Source organism: Dromiciops gliroides, chromosome 5 (assembly GCF_019393635.1).
Source record: "Dromiciops gliroides isolate mDroGli1 chromosome 5, mDroGli1.pri, whole genome shotgun sequence".
NCBI classification, from domain to species: domain Eukaryota; kingdom Metazoa; phylum Chordata; class Mammalia; order Microbiotheria; family Microbiotheriidae; genus Dromiciops; species Dromiciops gliroides.
This window is the reverse complement of record NC_057865.1, coordinates 117,133,890-117,150,792: the sequence shown is the minus strand read 5'-3', so window position 1 is coordinate 117,150,792 and position 16,903 is coordinate 117,133,890. Positions and strand designations below refer to the sequence as shown.

The 16,903-nt window shown below is 44.7% G+C and overlaps 1 protein-coding gene across 1 annotated transcript in view; it reads left to right on the top strand.

The window, feature by feature from the left end:
* STRIP2 (striatin interacting protein 2) overlaps positions 1-16,903 on the top strand; it is a 71,368-nt gene that overhangs the window by 12,042 nt on the left and 42,423 nt on the right. The window contains exons 8-16 of the mRNA XM_043968310.1: positions 234-361; positions 3,671-3,871; positions 5,028-5,254; positions 7,173-7,238; positions 9,036-9,099; positions 9,975-10,046; positions 11,213-11,287; positions 13,021-13,118; positions 16,530-16,656. Coding sequence (XP_043824245.1) covers positions 234-361; positions 3,671-3,871; positions 5,028-5,254; positions 7,173-7,238; positions 9,036-9,099; positions 9,975-10,046; positions 11,213-11,287; positions 13,021-13,118; positions 16,530-16,656 — 1,058 coding nt within the window. The remainder of the gene's footprint in view (positions 1-233; positions 362-3,670; positions 3,872-5,027; positions 5,255-7,172; positions 7,239-9,035; positions 9,100-9,974; positions 10,047-11,212; positions 11,288-13,020; positions 13,119-16,529; positions 16,657-16,903) is intronic.

Below are 16,903 nucleotides of genomic sequence, written 5' to 3'. Positions count from 1 at the left end.
TCCACACTAAACTACTATATCCATGCATTTCAATAGTAAGGCTCCTTCCTCAGTGCAGTGTGTGTGTGAGAGAAGGAGGGAGGGAGGGAGACAGAGAGAGAGAGAGAGAGAGTGTGTGTGTGTGTGTGTGTGTGTGTGTGTGTGTAGGGGTCTGTGTGTTAGCAAAGAGGCAGGGTTGCAAGGGGGAGGGTTCCCCCTAAAGGCTATGCCTCTCAATACCCTCTTCTTACCAGGTTTCCCAGTGCACAGTGAGGAGCCATTTGTTCTCCTGCTTTTCTCTATGATCACCAAATTCTGCAGTGGCCTTGCCCCTCACTTCCCCATGAAGAAGGTCCTGCTTCTGCTCTGGAAGGTGGTCCTGGTGAGTCATCCAGCCCATTCTATTCCCTTCCTGCCTCATCAGACAGGAGTGATGGAGCAGTCAGTTCTATCAACTCCCTGACTCCCCTTGTCTTTCCTCCAGGCTTCCTAAAGCTTGGGTTGGGGGAGGGGGGTGATGGTAAACATAGGCATAAAGGTCAGTCAGATAGGTCTCTCGTAACTTTTTTTTTTTTTTGGTGAGGCAGTTGGGGTTAAGTCACTTGCCCAGGGTCACACAGCTAGTAAGTGTCAAGTGGCTGAGCCTAGATTTGAACTCAGGTCCTCCTGATTCTGAGGCCAGTACTCTATCCACTGTACCACCTAGCTACCTCAGGTCTCTCATAACTTACAGCAATTTAGAGAATTTAGTTCAAGCTCCTCATTTTTGAGATGAAGAAATTGAGGTTCACAGAGGTTTCCCACAGCAATATAGCCAGTCATTGGCCAGGCCTTGGGTCCTTTTCCTGACTCACTCTCCAGGCCAAGGTCCTTTCTGCTACTCAACACTGTGTTTTCTTAGGGATGAGAAGTAGAGAAAGAGATACCTTCATGTGTTGTGGTCAGGGGAATCTTCTTATATAGCATGGAGGAGTGGATAGAGGAGAGGAGAAAGGGAAGGCATGGAAATGAATGTAATGTGATATAACACCAAAGTTTTTTTAAATTGGGAAAGGAGTCCTAAAAATTGAGCATGAGGGGCAGCTAGGTGGTACAGTGGATAAAGTATGGGCCCTGGATTCAGGAGGACCAGAGTTCAAATCTGGCCTCAGACATTTGACATTTACTAGCTGTGTGACCCTGGGCAAGTCATTTAACCCTCATTGTCCCACCCCACCCCACCCCAAAATATTGAGCATGCCTGGGATCTAGTCTGGGCCTTCCTGATGACTCATATTATGTGATCTTGAGCAAGTCACTAAACCTCTAGGAATTTCCAATACTTTTTAAAAAAATTAAATTAACTTCTTTTTTTATAATTAATAAATTTACCTTCTTTCCCTTCTATCCCCTTCCCCAATTGAAAAAGAAAAAAAATCCTCATAACAAATAGTCAGGCAAAAGAAACGGCTGCATTGACGTGGGAATTTCCTATAGCAATGGAATTATATGTCCAGTCTCTCTCCGACCTGCTAGAAAGAGCATTAGACATGGAGTCAGGGGAGGTTTATGTTCAAATCTTGTCTCCGATATTTAATAGCTGTGTGACTCAACCTCTCTTGAGTCTCAGTTTCCTTATTAGCAAAATAGAGAAAATAATATGATTTTTTGAAGTAGGTGCTTATTATCACCCACATTTTACAGAGGATGAAGCTGAGGCTCAGTGACATTAAGTGACTTGCCCAGGGTCTCCTAGTTAGTGTGGAGTAGAGGCAGTGTTACAAAGGGAGGTCTTCCTGACTTCAAGATCAGACATTAGACCCACGATGTCATGGATGCAACAGGCACTGGGAAGGAATAGAAAAGAATGCGTGGTCCTTGTCCTCACGATCAGAAAGCAGTATCAGGAAGCATCCTACAACACAGTAGAAATAACATGGAGCAGCTAGGTGGCACAGTGGATAAAGCACCGGCCCTGGATTCAGGAGTATCTGAGTTCAAATCCAGCCTCAGACACTTGACACTAGCTGTGTGACCCTGGACAAGTCACTTAAACCTAATTGCCTTACCAAAAAAAAAAAAAAAAGAAATAGAAATAACATGTTATGTGTAGCATGACAGTGAAAAAGATGTTACACTGGAGTCAGTAAAGACAGAGTTCAAATCCTACCTCTGCCACTTCCTGTCTAATTATGAGTAAGATATAACCTTGGGAGCCTGTTTTCTCATCTCTAAAATGGGGTTGCTTTTTTTGTTTGTTTTGTTTTGGTTTTTTGTAAAATGGGGTCACTAATAGCTTGTTCAGTCCTGTCCAACTCTTTGTGACCCCATTTGGGGTTTTCTTGGCAGAGATACAGAAGCAGTTTGTCATTTTCTTCTCCGGCTTGTTTTACAGATGGGGAAACTGAGGCAAACAGGGTCAAGTGACTTGCCCAGGGTCACACAGCTTTTAAGTATCTGAGGCCAGATCTGAACTCAGGAAGAGGAGTCTCCCTGATTCCAGGCCTGGCGCTCTAGCCACTGAACCATCTAGCTGCCCCCATAAATGTCAGTTATTAGTATTGTTATTATTGAGTCAGTCTGACTTCCCATTCTAAGTCTACCTTCCAATAATACTGTAGTGTTACATACTTTCCCTACCTGGCCACACGGAGGAGCAGATTTACAATGGCGGTTCTATCAGCAAGGGAGACCCGTTTTCTGCAATCCCCCTAAGAGGCTTTTTGCCTTGGTTTAAGATACCTGAATTTTGATCCTTGAGGGGGAGAATCAAGCTTCTATAAGATTGTTTTTCTAGTGAGATCCCAGGAGACCCCGTTTTGGCCTCTATGTCTGTCCTTTCCCTGGAGCTGTTTACCAGCTCAGAGACAGTAAAAATGGTGATTTGTTACACCTGTGTGACCTCTGCCACAGTTTCTTCATCTATAAAATGAGATAATATTTATACCACCTATTTTACAGAGCTATTGTTAGGAGGGGCAGCTAGGTGGCGCAGTGGAGTAGAGTGCTGGGCCTGGAGTCAGGAAGACTCATCTTTGGAGTTCAAATCTGGCCTCAAACACTTCCTAGCTGTGTGACCCTGGGCAAGTCACTTAACCTTTTTTGCCTCATTTTCCTCATCTGTCAAATGAGCTAGAGAAGAAAATGGCAAACCACTCTAGGATCTCTGCCAAGAAAACCCTAAATGGGATCATGAAGAGTCAGACACCAACTGAATAACAAAAATTAGTAGGATGGAATTAGTTAATGTACATAAAGTGCTTTAGTAAAAATAATCAGTAACTAACATTATGATGCTTTTAGTTTTATAAAGCACTGTTCTCACATCAGTTTGAAAGATACATAGCGAAACTATTATCCCCATTTTACAAATAAGGAAACTGAGGCTCAGGGAGTTTAAGGGAATTTTTCAAGGTGTCATAGCCATATAAATATTAGTTATTAATTTAAATATAATTAATGATCAAGTAAGTTTAGTTGGCCATGTTGATATTCAGTGTTGATCTTTTAATAAAACATTTATAAATAAATATAATTTTTAAGCTATTATTAATTAGCATCTTAAGCCCCCAGTTCCTTAGAACCAAGGTTGATACCCTGGTAATATGCTCCTTTCTCTTCCTCCTAGTTCCTGTTGGGTTGTTGACTGAAGGTTGTCTTTCTTATATGCCCTTCTCCCTCTCTCTCCTCCTTCCCCCTTTCCCTGCCTCAGTTTACCCTGGGTGGTTTTGAGATCCTACAGGCCTTGAAGATACAGAAAAGGGCAGAATTTGGGCTGCCCCCACTGTCGGAGGACAGCATCCAGGTGGTCCGCAGCATGAGGGCCGCCTCACCCCCCTCTTATACCCTGGACCTGGGAGAGTCACAGATGGCTCCGCAGACCTCCAAACAACGAGGCCGCCGGGGGCGAAAGGTGAGCAACTGCTCCCCAGAGTGATGCTATCTTTGTACAGGTGAACAAAGAGCAAACCTCAAAATCCCAGTCTTCAGCAGAGAAGGGGGAGAGGATAGCGTGATCATCCTCAACACCCCCCCCCCCGGCCTCATCTGGGGAAGTCCCAGGGCTTGTGGCCATTCCCCCAGAAGAGTTCTCGGTGTCCTGTTGGGACACCTGGTGGTGCTACCCTTGAGGATGGTTATTCAGTCCAGGCCATGCAAGGAAGGTCCTGTCAGACTCTATCTTGATACAAGCCTTCCTTGGGCTCTTGCTGTCCAACCCTCAGGAGTCCTGAGCTTCTGTGGGCCCTAAATGGGATAGACAGGGCTTTGCAAAGCAAACCAGGAAAGAGTTTTCAAGGGCCTCTATCCCCAGGCCCTTTTGCTTCTGGAGTGGTGCCCCATGTTCTTACCTGTGCTATCCTAGGCATTCTGGACCCTGAGGTCAGGTACATTTGGCCAGGAATGGAAAAACTTCCACCATTTATCAATAAAATAACAGGAGGCACAAAAGGGGTGTGTGTATCTTATGGGGGGAGTAGATATTCCAAGACACAGCATTCCTTTTGGAACTCTGGGCTGTCCCATGGCAGGCACTGTCCTTTATGATCAAAGATGAGGCTACTCCAAACTTACTTTGTTGGAGGATTCCTCCCTGCCCCCCCCCCCCCCCCACTTATTGGGAAAGGTTTTAGAGTGAGTCATCTACTCTTTCATACCTTATTGTCTTTTTTTTCCTTTTTTGTGTTGCAATTTGGGTTAAGTGACTTGCCCAGGGTCACACAGCTAGTAACTGTCAAGTGTCTGAGGTCGGATTTGAACTCAGGTCCTCCTGAATCCAGGGCCGGTGCTTTATCCACTGTACCACCTAGCTGACCCCTACAGCAGGGTCTTAAAGGAGGGGAACCCCAGTGGCATAACTGGCTGGTTTTTGTTTGTTTGTTTTTTTGCGGGGCAATAAGGGTTAAGTGACTTGCTCAGGGTCACACAGCTAGTAAGTGTCAAGTGTCTGAGGCTGGATTTGAACTCAGGTCCTCATGAATCCAGGGCTGGTGCTTTATCCACTGCACCATCTAGCTACCCCCTATGGCTGTTCTTTTTGACCCCCGTTCACCTCTGCTTTGGCCCAACAGCTCCTCACAAAGCAGGACAGCCTGGACATCTACAATGAGCGTGATCTCTTCAAGAATGAGGAGCCTCCCCCAGAGGAGGAGGAAGAGGCAGGAGAGGGGGAGAACAACCTGGATGGAGAGCTTGACCTGCTGGAGCGGGGACCCCTGGTCCCATCTCTACCCTCCCAGACTCCCACCACAGAGCATGTGACTTTCCCCAAAGGTTTACCATGGGCCCCCAAGGTCAGGTATGTTTGGTCAGGAAGGGGCAAGGAAGGGAATAAGCATTTACATGTGCTAGGAACGCTACTAAACATTTTATGCATATCTTATTTGCTCCTTACAACAATTCCACAAGGTAGATACTATTATTATCTCCATTTTACCACTGAGGAAACTGAGGCAGACAAAGTGACTTGCCCAGGGTCACCTAGCCACAAAGTGTCTGATGCTAGATTTGAACTCAGGTCTTCTTGTTTCTAGACCCACTCTATCTATCTCCCCAGAAATGGAAAGAGTTTCCACAGCAAAATAAGAGAAGGCATATATGAAATGTGTTTTCATTGGACAGAGTGCTCTAAGACAAAGTGGGATTGATTGGGAGATAGGAATTCTGGGTTCCAAGTGTTCTGGAGCTGTTGCCTGCCCCTTCCTCTCCCTCTCCTTGCCCCTCTTCCTCTCTTCCTCTCCTTCCCCCTCTCCCGTTCCTTCTCCCTCCCCTCCCCATCCCTGTCCTCATCCCCCTCCCCCTTTCCCTCTCTCTCTCTGTCCTCTACTCCCACATTCTCCCCCACATTTTAGGGTCTGAAGATTTAGGCCCTTAAAGTCCTTCTTTCACAATTTGCTTCTACATAGTAAGCACTTAATAAATGCTTATTGGCCAAGTGTGGACTAGAAGGTCCACCCTGAACTCCAAAGATCAGGTATGTTTGATCAGAAATGGGAAAATTACCAACAAAGCAAGCTCAGTGGGGAGCCAGAAATTCTGGGTTCTAATTAGTCTTCCAGGCCAGTTAGCAGCCCCTTTTTCTCTTCTTCATCCCCCTAGGCATCTAGGTACTTGAAGACTTTCTTTTACAATCTGCTTTTTTTTTTTTAATTAATGTGTCTGGTACATAGTAAGTTTTTTTTAATAAGATTTCAAATTTCAAATTTTTCTCCTTCCCTCACCTCCCTCCCCCTCTTCCCTAGACAGCAGATAATCTGATATATATATATATATATATATATACAACATTAAACATATTTCTTCATTAGTCATGTTATAAGAGAAGAATCAGAGCAAAAAAAGGAAAAACCTCAAAACAGAAAAATAATAGCACCAAAAACAAAAGAAACAGTATGGTTCAATCAGCATCCATATTCCACAGTTCTTTTTTTTTTCTGGATTTTCATGAGTCCTTTGGAACTTTCTTGTACAATTGTATTGGTGAGAAGAATCTAGTCTATTGCAGTTGATCAACACATAATGTTGATGATACTGTGTACAATGTTCTGGTTCTGCTCATCTCACTCATCAGTTCATACAAGTCCTTCCAGGTTTCTCTGAACTCCTCCTGCTCATTGTTTCTTACAGCACAATAGTATTCCATTACATTCATATACCACAACTTGTTCAGCCATTCCCCAATTGATGGGCAACCCCTCAATTTCCAATTCCTTGCTACCACAAAAAGAGCAGCTATAAATATTTTTGGACATGTGGGTCCTTTTCCCTTTTTTATGATCTCTTTAGGAAAAAGTGGTATTGCTGGGTCAAAGGGTCATAGCTTTATGGCCCTTTGGGCATAATTCCAAATTGCTCTCCAGAATGGTTGGATCAGTTCACAGCTCTACCAACAATGCATTAGTGTTCCAATTTTTCCACAGCTTCTCCAACATTTATTATTTTCCTTTTTTGTCATATTAGCCAATCTGATAGGTGTCAGGTGGTACCTCAGAGTTGTTTTAATTTGCATCTCTCTAAGCGATAGTGATTTAGAGCATTTTTTCATATGGCAATAGATAGCTTTGATTTCTTCATCAGAAAACTGCCTTTTCATATCCTTTGACCATTTCTTAATTGGGGAATGACTTGGATTCTTGGTACATAGTAAGTTAATGAATAAATGCTTGCTGACATTTCTATCCATGTCTGTCCATCTGATTTCTTTGCTGACCCCTCAGACAGAAGGACATCGAGCACTTCTTGGAGATAAGCAGGAACAAATTCATCGGCTTCACCCTGGGCCAGTAAGTGGCTTTGCAATCTGGAGGTGGGAGGGCAGGGGAAGAGGGACCATGGGTAATGTGAGAGTGTGTGCTGAGTTGGAGTAAAGAACAGAGGAAATTAGAAAGTGCTACCTGACAGTCAGTCATGAACTCAGGACGTCAGAATTGGAACAGCTCTTCCTGACCCATCTCACTTTATAAGGAGAGAAACTGCGGCCTGAGGAAGTTTGGGTGCTTGTCTGGTGTTTTGTTTTGTTTGGTTTTTGTTTTTTGTTTTTTTGCAGGGCAATGACAGTTAAGTGACTTGCCCAGGGTCACACAGTAGTGTCAAGTGTCTGAGGCTGGATTTGAACTCAGGTCCTCCTGAATCCAAGACCAGTACTTTATCCACTGCACCACCTAGCTGCCCCCTCCTATATAGTCTTTTTAAAAGAGATTTGGGTTGATATCTCTTGTTTGTACATCACCTAGATGCCCCCTTATATTTTTTCCCGCCCTCCTCCTAGACAACCATCTCTTATAACAAGGAATTAAATTTTTATTTAAAAAATTTTTTAATTTTTAATTTTTTTAATTTTTTGTTTTTTGAATTAAATTTTTTAAAAGGAAAAAGGAATAAAAATTCAGCAAAACTGAATTTCCAACATATGGAAAGAATCCATGTGTCATTATAGGCAACATTATTGTATATATGTAATGTTATATGCAATATTATGATGTATATCCAGAGATATATGCAGCGTCATACAATCTATCCAATGTTATATGCAACACTGCCTAGCTATGGGCCCCCAGATCCATACGAGCGAGGGAGGGCTTGTGGTTCTCTCTGCTTGTGATGATCCTCATAAGATACAGATTAATGGGATTACAAATGAAAAAAAAAAGATACAGATTTCATTATCCCCATTTTACAGAGGAGGAAACCAATGCAATTCAAGAAGCATTTACTAAGAGCCCACCTACTAAATGCCCAGGCAGCATGTGAGATAAAAATGAAATTGTCTCTCTTCTCAGGCAGCTTGCATACTCTTTCTCAGAAGCTTAAGATACTTAGCTAGGCAGCCAGGAGGTACAGTAGATAGAGAGGCTTGGAGTCAGGAAGATCTGAGTTCAAATCTAATCTATGTGGCCGTGTGTGGCTTCTGTTTGCCTCAGTTTCTTCATCTGTGAAATGGGAATAAGAACAGCACTTACCTCAAAGGGTTGTTATGAGATAATATTTATAAAGGGCTTAGCATAGTGCCTGGCATGTAGTAAGTGCTAAATAAATAATATTATTCCTAGACTGTGGTCATACAACTACTAAGTGGCAGAGCTGGGACTTGGACCCAGCTGATTCCAAATCCAGTGTTTCTACCCACTGTTCCTCCCTCCCCTTACAATTCCACCTAGAAAACAGATCAGAAAACAGTACAGATTTTGCTGTACTACTGTCATTCCAAAGATGTGTCCCCCTATTGGAGTAGGGGGTCATTCTTGCTTCTGAGGGTCCCAGTCAAAGAAAAGGACCAGGGTCAAGGGCATCTTTGTCAAATGGGAAGAATGATACAAAATTGACATTTCTTGCCATGTGCTCGGTACGTCTTCTTTGCACTCACCATAACTCTCTCACATTGACCCATCTCTTCAAACTCCTTTGTTTCCTTTGGCCACAACAGGGTATTTGGAAACTATGGGAGGTGTCTGAGATGATGAGGGAAGGAAGGAAGGGCCTGTGGGTCATGAGAAGGGAACTGGGCAGGGTGTTGGATATGTCTCTGTGATTCTGGGTGAGACCTTTAATCTGGGTTTATTGGGCATTTCTGCCTCTTGTAGGGACACAGATACCTTGGTGGGATTGCCGAGGCCCATCCATGAAAGTGTGAAGACCTTGAAGCAGGTAACCAAGATTAGTGTATCAGGGTGGGGAAGTTGACTTGTTCCTCAGCGATGTCCCAGGATTCTCACTCTGACCACTTGCCCAGGAAGATGAAATCTGGGCTCTGTCTGGGATTTATTAACATGGTCCTTTTGAGAACAACCCAGCATGATGAAATTTGTCCTCCCCCCCTTCTCCTTTCCCTTCATTTCTTCTTGCATTCCCTCCTTTCTATCTGCAGCTCTTAAACAATTCAATTTAGCAAACAGTACAGCATTGAACTTGAAAGTCAGAAAGACCTGGGTTATGAGATAGTTACTCTCTGGGCAGCCTTGGGCAAGTTACTTACGAGGCCTAGGTTTCTTCATCTTTGGAATGGATCAGATTAGACGGCCTTTGACAGGTCCTTTCCAACTCTAAATCTGTGATGGTATCATCCATGTACAGCCAGGCTAGAGTGAGCCATTGGTTGGGGGCATATGCCGACAAATACCTTGGCCCTCTGCCAGTGCTGATTGTGAACAGTGTGATAAGAGTGCTATGAAAAGGGGCAGCTAGGTGGCGCAGTGGATAGAGCACCGGCCCTGGATTCAAGAGGACCTGAGTTCAAATCCAGCCTCAGACACTTAACACTTACTAGCGGTGTGACCCTGGGCAAGTCACTTAACCCCAACTGCCTCACCAAAAAAAAAAAAAAAAAGTGCTATGAAAGTAGGCTTCTCAGGCCTGTGGCACTAGGACATGTGGATGCTCTCTACTTTTCCTATGTTTTGGCTGAGCAGTGCCTGCTTGTGTTCTGGTGCTCACCCCAGCTAGTGGGTATAACTGTTCTCCACCATTGTGGCAAACCATCTTTGTCTCCCTCCCCACGTGATCATTTCTCCCTGTCTCCCCAGCACAAGTACATCTCCATTTCTGACGTTCAGATCAAGAATGAGGAGGAGTTGGAGAAGTGTCCCATGTCCCTGGTGAGACAAGAGGCCTGGTTGGTTGTGTGGAAGGCAGAAGGAAGTCACAGATGGGGTTTGGGAATTCTGTACAGGCTCACGGAGCTGGCGAGGAAGAATAACCAGAATGTGGGGGAAGAGAAGACACCCTGATTTGTCCTCATCATTCAAGAGTCCTCTTTGCCAAGGCCCTGATGGAATTGTCTTTGCTCTCAGGAGAGAGACAGAACTTGGTTTGAGTCCCAAGAGCTGCGTCCACAGGGTCTAGGAGTCCTGCCTCGGGGGACTGGCCACATTGTGGCCTCTCGCTCCCATCTCCCCTCTTCTTCCCATCCCTCATCCTCTCAAAGTGAAAGCTTCAGAAAGGGCAGCAAGTATTTGTCACCAAGAGCCAAAGTGGCTGGGTAGTCATGTCTTCTTGGCCAAGGAGGGGAAGAGGAAGATAGCTCCCTACTCTTAGTCTCCCCTGCTTTTCTCCCCCTCCCCCAAAGGGCACTGGGCTGTCTGACACCTGTCTCCTTCCTCTCTTTCCTTTCACCCATTCCCATTTTCTCCTCTTCCTCCTCCTCTATTTCTGTCTTTTCCTCCAGGCAGGTCCTTCTCTTCCTGCTCCCCTGCCTCCCCTCCCTTCAGCCCTGACAGTGTAAGAACACTTCAGGGATTCTGTCCTCATTCCCCCATGTCATGGGCTTGCCTGGGGCTCTGTGCTGAGCTCAGCCTTATCCAGCCCATGGCACATCCTTCTCTGTGTTTAATGAAGCCTTGGCAGGGGCCTTGGCAGACTGACTCCTGGGTCCCTGGCTCTCCTCCTCCTGGGCTTCAGCATAGGGATATATGCCGCATTGTTCTCCCCACCTAGGAAACAGTGGGCAGAATTCTGGGCCAGCAGCCAGAAGGATGGGAGGAATAGAGCCAAGCAATGTTAGTGCTATGAAGAATCCTCGAAATTTTCTTCATTTTACAGATTTGAAAAACGAGGCACAGAGAGCTGAAGAAGCCTCCGGTCACCTAGCTCGTTAGAGACCACTGTGATCTGAACAGCATTTCTTTTCTGACCCCCAGTTCATTGTTCTTTTGGCACTAAACCGCACTCACTGCCTTTCCTAAATTAGCCAGGAAGAGGCCCCAGGCAAATAGAAAGTGAGTGGTCTAGATGTGCTGAATAATCTTTCTGCTTCCTGTCACAGGGAGAAGAGGAGGTGCGGGAGACCCCGTGTGAAATCCTTTACCAGGCCATGCTGTATAACCTCCCCCAGTACATGGTAGGTTAAGCATTGTCCCCCTCTCCCAGGCCCTGGTTTCACTCTGTTCTAGGAGGGAGCCACAGCAACCATTCAGGGCTGACTTTTCATCTAAGACCTTCCAAACTGGTATCACTGAACTCAGAAGGCTTCTCTGAACAGTCCAGACTCATAGAATCCCAAACTATTTGAGCTGGTATAAATAGAACTTCGGCATTCTTTAGTTCAACTTCTTCATTTTACAGATGGAGAAATTGATACCCAAGAAGGCTTTGTCTAGGAGTTCTCGGCTACTTGGGGGCACAGTTGGCACAACTCAGACTCACTTCTTCTGACTCTGAGAAGGCTTTCCAAATTTATCCAGTGGAATGCCTGCCTCCGTGTGCTGAGTTAGCTAGTGGTCTTTCTGACACCCCAGGCACCCTTGGACTCTTTATCAGGGTGAGGCCGTTGGCCAGAACTCAGAGGAAAAAAGTGGATAGATAGAAACAGGGGCATGGGGGCTATTTTCTTCAGCCATCTGATTCCTGTGGTACTTTCCCTGTTCTCCCTCAAATCTCCTTTCCTTTCTCTTGGCAAGAACATCCCTAAAACCCAAGGATGTGAATCTCAGAAACAGCTAGATGTCTCAGTGCTGGATCTTGGAGACAGGAAGACCTGAATTTAAATTCTGCCTCAGACACTGACTAGCTGTGTGAGCCTCCCTCAGCAAGTCACTGAAGCTCCATCTGCCTCCATTTCCTCACCTGTAAAATGGGAATGATAATAGTACCTTCCCACAGGAACAAATGAAATAATATGTATAAAGTACTTTGTAAACCTTAAAATGCTATGTAAATGTTAGTTGTTATTATCGATTTTCCCAATTCCAAATTTCATCATTACCTTAGGCAAGTCTATTTTGTTTGGAGCTCTTCCCCTTTCAAAGACATTGGTTTGGGCTGGGGGTGGGGCAGCTAGGTAGCGCAGTGGATAAAGAACCAGCCTTAGGGGGCAGCTAGGTGGCTCAGTGGATAGAGCACTGGCCCTGGATTCAGGAGTACCTGAGTTCAAATCCGGCCTCAGACACTTAACACTTACTAGCTGTGTAACCTTGGGCAAGTCACTTAACCCCAATTGCCTCACTAAAAAAAAAAAAAAAAAAAAAGAACCAGCCTTAGAGTCAGGAGGACCTGAGTTCAAATCTGGGCTCAGACACTTGACACTTACTAGCTGTGTGACCCTGGGCAAGTCACTTAACCCGCACTGCCTCACCAAAAAAACCCAAAGCAAAAACAACCAAAGACATTAGTTCTTCAGAACATGTAAGAAAATATCTACAAAGTGCTTAGCACAGTGCCCTGTACACATTAGGCACTTAATAAATGCTTGTTCCCTTCTCCCTCTCTTCCTCTGAAGACAGAAGAGGAATGAAAATAGTAACATCGGACAATTCTATAGTGCTTTAAACCTTGCCAAGAATTCTCAGCCTGTTCTGCTGTTCCAGACACTGACGTTCAGAGAAATCAAATGATCTGCTTACAATCACACAGCTACTATGTGTTGGTACAAAGACTTTTGTGCTGAGGTCTCCTGACTCCCAGTCCTGTCCTCTGTCCCCTATACCATGAGAATCCCTAGGGAAGCCCCTCCAAATGCAAAACACTCTTAAACTGACGTTTGCTTGATGGAGAGACAAGGAGCTGCCTTGGGTCTCTTCCAGCTCTGTGTCTCCAGGGGTGGGGAATGGGGAACTTTGTCTTCTCCATTCACAGATTGCTCTGCTGAAGATTCTCTTGGCGGCAGCCCCAACTTCCAAGGCCAAGACAGATTCGATCAACATCCTGGCAGATGTCTTGCCCGAGGAGATGCCGTGAGTGTTCTCCTTGGGCTCAGCATTTGGGTACAAGCTGGGGTGTTTTTTTTTCCCCCAACACAGCAAATATGTATCACACCTACTATGTGCAAGGTAAGAAGTGGTGGTAGTGTGGTGTACAGAAGTGTAAGGGGCTAAAATTCTAGCTAGTCTAAAATATCTAATGAGTGGTCGCCAATAAATTATAAGCTTGAGCAAGAATTAGACTTTTAAGCATTTATTAAGGAGAATAAGAATTTGGTGAAGAGAGAGAGGCCTAGATTCAGCTGTCTATCTTAGGGAGCCAATGTCTCCAGCTCCTCACCCCGCTGAGGTCCTCCAGAAAGAGAGCGAGAGAACCAGCCTCGCCCCCTTTTCCTCCCACAAGCAAACGTCACTTCCTGACACCAAAGGTGGTGCATTGGATAAAGCAGCAGCCCTGGATTCAGGAGAACCTGAATTCAAATCCGGCCTCAGACACTTGACACTTACTAGCTGTGTGACCCTGGGCAAGTCACTTAAACCCCCCCCCCAAAGAAAAAAAATTATTACATCTTCAAGTGAGCTTTATTTGTAGCCTGTCCCATTTCTAGGATATCAGGTCCATTAGCCCAGGAATTGTTTTAGCTAAATCTTCCCTTTGACCAGGAATTTTTCACCTTAAATCCATGAATTTTCTCTATTTTTTTTTATCAATTCGTTTCAATATAGTTTCCTTTACAGTCCTATGTATTTTATGCCCAAAGGGTCCATGACACAGAAAATGTTAAGAACGCCTTTCTCAGGCACTTAATAAACATGGAATGAATAAAAGAATGGAAATAGCTTATTTGGTCTTTTTTAAAAAACCCTTTTTCCCTTTTCTGTTGTGTACCTCACTGTCATGAACAGACACAAATATTTCACGATAGAAAGGAGAACAGAAAAGAGGATTGAATTAGAAACTGAACTGCTGTGTGAGGTGGTTTTTTGTTTGTTTTTTAAGATGTGTGTGGACATTTGGGAGACCATGCTCCTAAAGTTTAACAAGGTGGTAACAAAATTGTTTTATTTGTATATCTTTCTGAACTTTTTTGTTTTCTTTGCACTTATAAATGTTTTATTAATGTTCTTCTTTTTTTTGTGGGGCAATGAGGGTTAAGTGACTTGCCCAGGGTCACACAGCTAGTAAGTGTCAAGTGTCTGAGGCCAGATTTGAACTCAGGTCCTCCTGAATCCAGGGCTGGTGCTTTATCCACTGTGCCACCTAGCTGCCCTGTTCTTTTTTCTTATATCTAAAATTTCTACTAATGCTTTCCCTTACTCACAAATAGAAGCCTCTCCTTGTAACAAATATGTATAGCACAGCAAAACAACTCAACATATCGGGCATATCTGAGAACATATAGTTAGTTCGTTCTCTCTCTCACTCCCTATTTCCCTCTCCCTCTCCTCCCATCACTTCTGGGAGGGAATGCTTCATCCTCACACTTTTTATTTTGTTTTATTTTATTTTTTGTTTGTTTTTTTTGGTAGGGCTAATAAATGTCAAGTGTCTGAGGCCGGATTTGAATTCAGGTCCTCCTGAATCCAGGGCCCATGCTTAATCCACTGTGCCACCAGTTGCTCCCCATCCTCACACTTTTGAAGTCATGATTGGTCACGCTTTGGCCAGAAGGCTGAGGTCTTTCAGCTCATCTGGCCTTGTGATGTCTCCCCCAGTACCTGACATGACTTTGCTCAGCTGGTTTCTGGTTCAGAAGCCCAGGCTCTGGGGGTTGGCCTGGCTTCCCAGGATGCTGTCTCCCTCCCAGGTGATGCCCTCCTTTTGGTCAGCCCTGAAGTGCATGCTACACATCCTGACAAGCCCCTCCCTCTAGGGATAGGCAATTGAGCAGCTCTGGCTAGCATCTGTTGCACCTGTCATCATTGCTCCCATCCTCTCTTGAAAAACTCTGTGTCCAATCCCTGGAACAGCAGAGGGCCCACACACAGACACCTGGGGAATACAGATCTTCCCCTCAGGCTCCTGACTACTTCTTCCAGGATTGACAGCATGACATGGCACAGGGAGAAATGTAAAGGGATGGTAGGCCCCAGCAACCACATTGCTGCACTGTCCTCTGAGACTTATCTGGCTCTTTCTTTGCTCAAAGACCCAGCAGAGTGAATTCTACCAGATGTCAGCCGGTTTGACTGACCCCACTCAAGTATTCTATTCTCTAACCCAGGTGGGGCAGATGATAGATTTAGAGTTGGAAAGGACCTTAATATGTGAAGAAATGAAAAGCCAGAGACTTAGTGACTACTTAGTGACTGGAGCTGAAGGGACTTCAGAGGCGTTCCTCATTGCAGACAAGGAAACAGTTCAAGGAGGTGAAATGAGGGGCCAAGAGCCCTAGGTAGCAAGAGGCGGAACTGAAATCAGAAACCAGGCCTTCTGACCCACAATGCCACACTCCGCTGTATCATGTTGCTAGAATCTATCCCTGGCATACAGCCCCATTGGTTTCCTTAATCCCCAAACCCATCATTAACACTACCCAGGGGAGAAAGACCAAAACAAAGATATGAGCCACCATAGCCCCCCCAAAGGTAGCCTGGGACCTCAAGGGAGTCCCACAATCCCCAGGTCATCCTCAGGGGAAATGGTACAGAGCGCCTTGTTTACCATGAGAGCAGGAATATAGAGCCTTGTTTCACTCTGAGAGGAGGCTGGACATTCACTCTTTGGCTCCTTCCTTGGGCCTGGGCATGAAGGATCCCACCATTTCTTTAAATAGCCAGGGATGGAGGTGACAGGATAATGTGTTTTATTTCATAGGGCCTGAGTTGTAAACTTTTACTAGGCTTGGGAGTTAGGAGTCTTGGGTTCAAATCCTAGCTCCAAAACTTACCAGTTATGGATGGATAGGAAATTCTAAGTACCTGACCTCTCTGGACCAAAGTTTCCCCATCTAAAATGGGGATAATACATACTTACCAAACTCAGCTCTAAAGAACAATTGTAAGAAGAGCACTTGCAAATCTAAAGGCACTACATTAATATGAATTACTATTTTTTATTATTCCATAGCATGGAGTTGGCTTTTCCTAAGTAGTATGGCTTCCTTCATTCAAATTTCTGAGTCCTCAAGACTTACCAGCTGGGTCCCACTGCAACATGGGGGAGCTGTCATTTTAATAATCACTCATGGTTCTCTGGTACTTTACAGTTTACAAAGCATTTTCCTTACTATAACCCTGTGAGTTACAGATGGTACAAGTATTATTCTCCCCATTTTGCAGATAAAGAAACTGAGGCTCAAAAGAGGTTGTCCAAGGTGCCCAAGGCTACACAAACATTGGCTGAGCCAGAACTGAAACCCCAGACTTCTGACTCCAAATCCAGGATGCTGTCTCCTGGTGTGCTTCCGCCTCTTTACTCTCTTCCCTTCTCATCCATTCCAGCATAACTGTGCTCCAGAGTATGAAGCTGGGCATTGATGTGAACAGACACAAAGAGATTATTGTAAAGAGCATCTCTGCTGTGCTGCTTCTGCTGCTGAAGCACTTCAAACTCAATCACATCTACCAGGTAAGCAGCTGAGAGCCCCCAGCTCCATCTCGGAGAGGCTTGTGGCAATAAAAAGTTGTGATAAAGAGAAAGTGAGGCACAAAGTTTTGAGCATGATTGATTTATTAGTATAGTTAGCAAACACCAATAAATCAGATTCAAGGCTCTTCAGTAGTCAAGGATACATCTGGCTGTCAGAATAACTGTTTTATAGCATTTACACAGTGACTATAGAGGTGTTTTTTTTTTACTCTTGATTGGTTGGTGC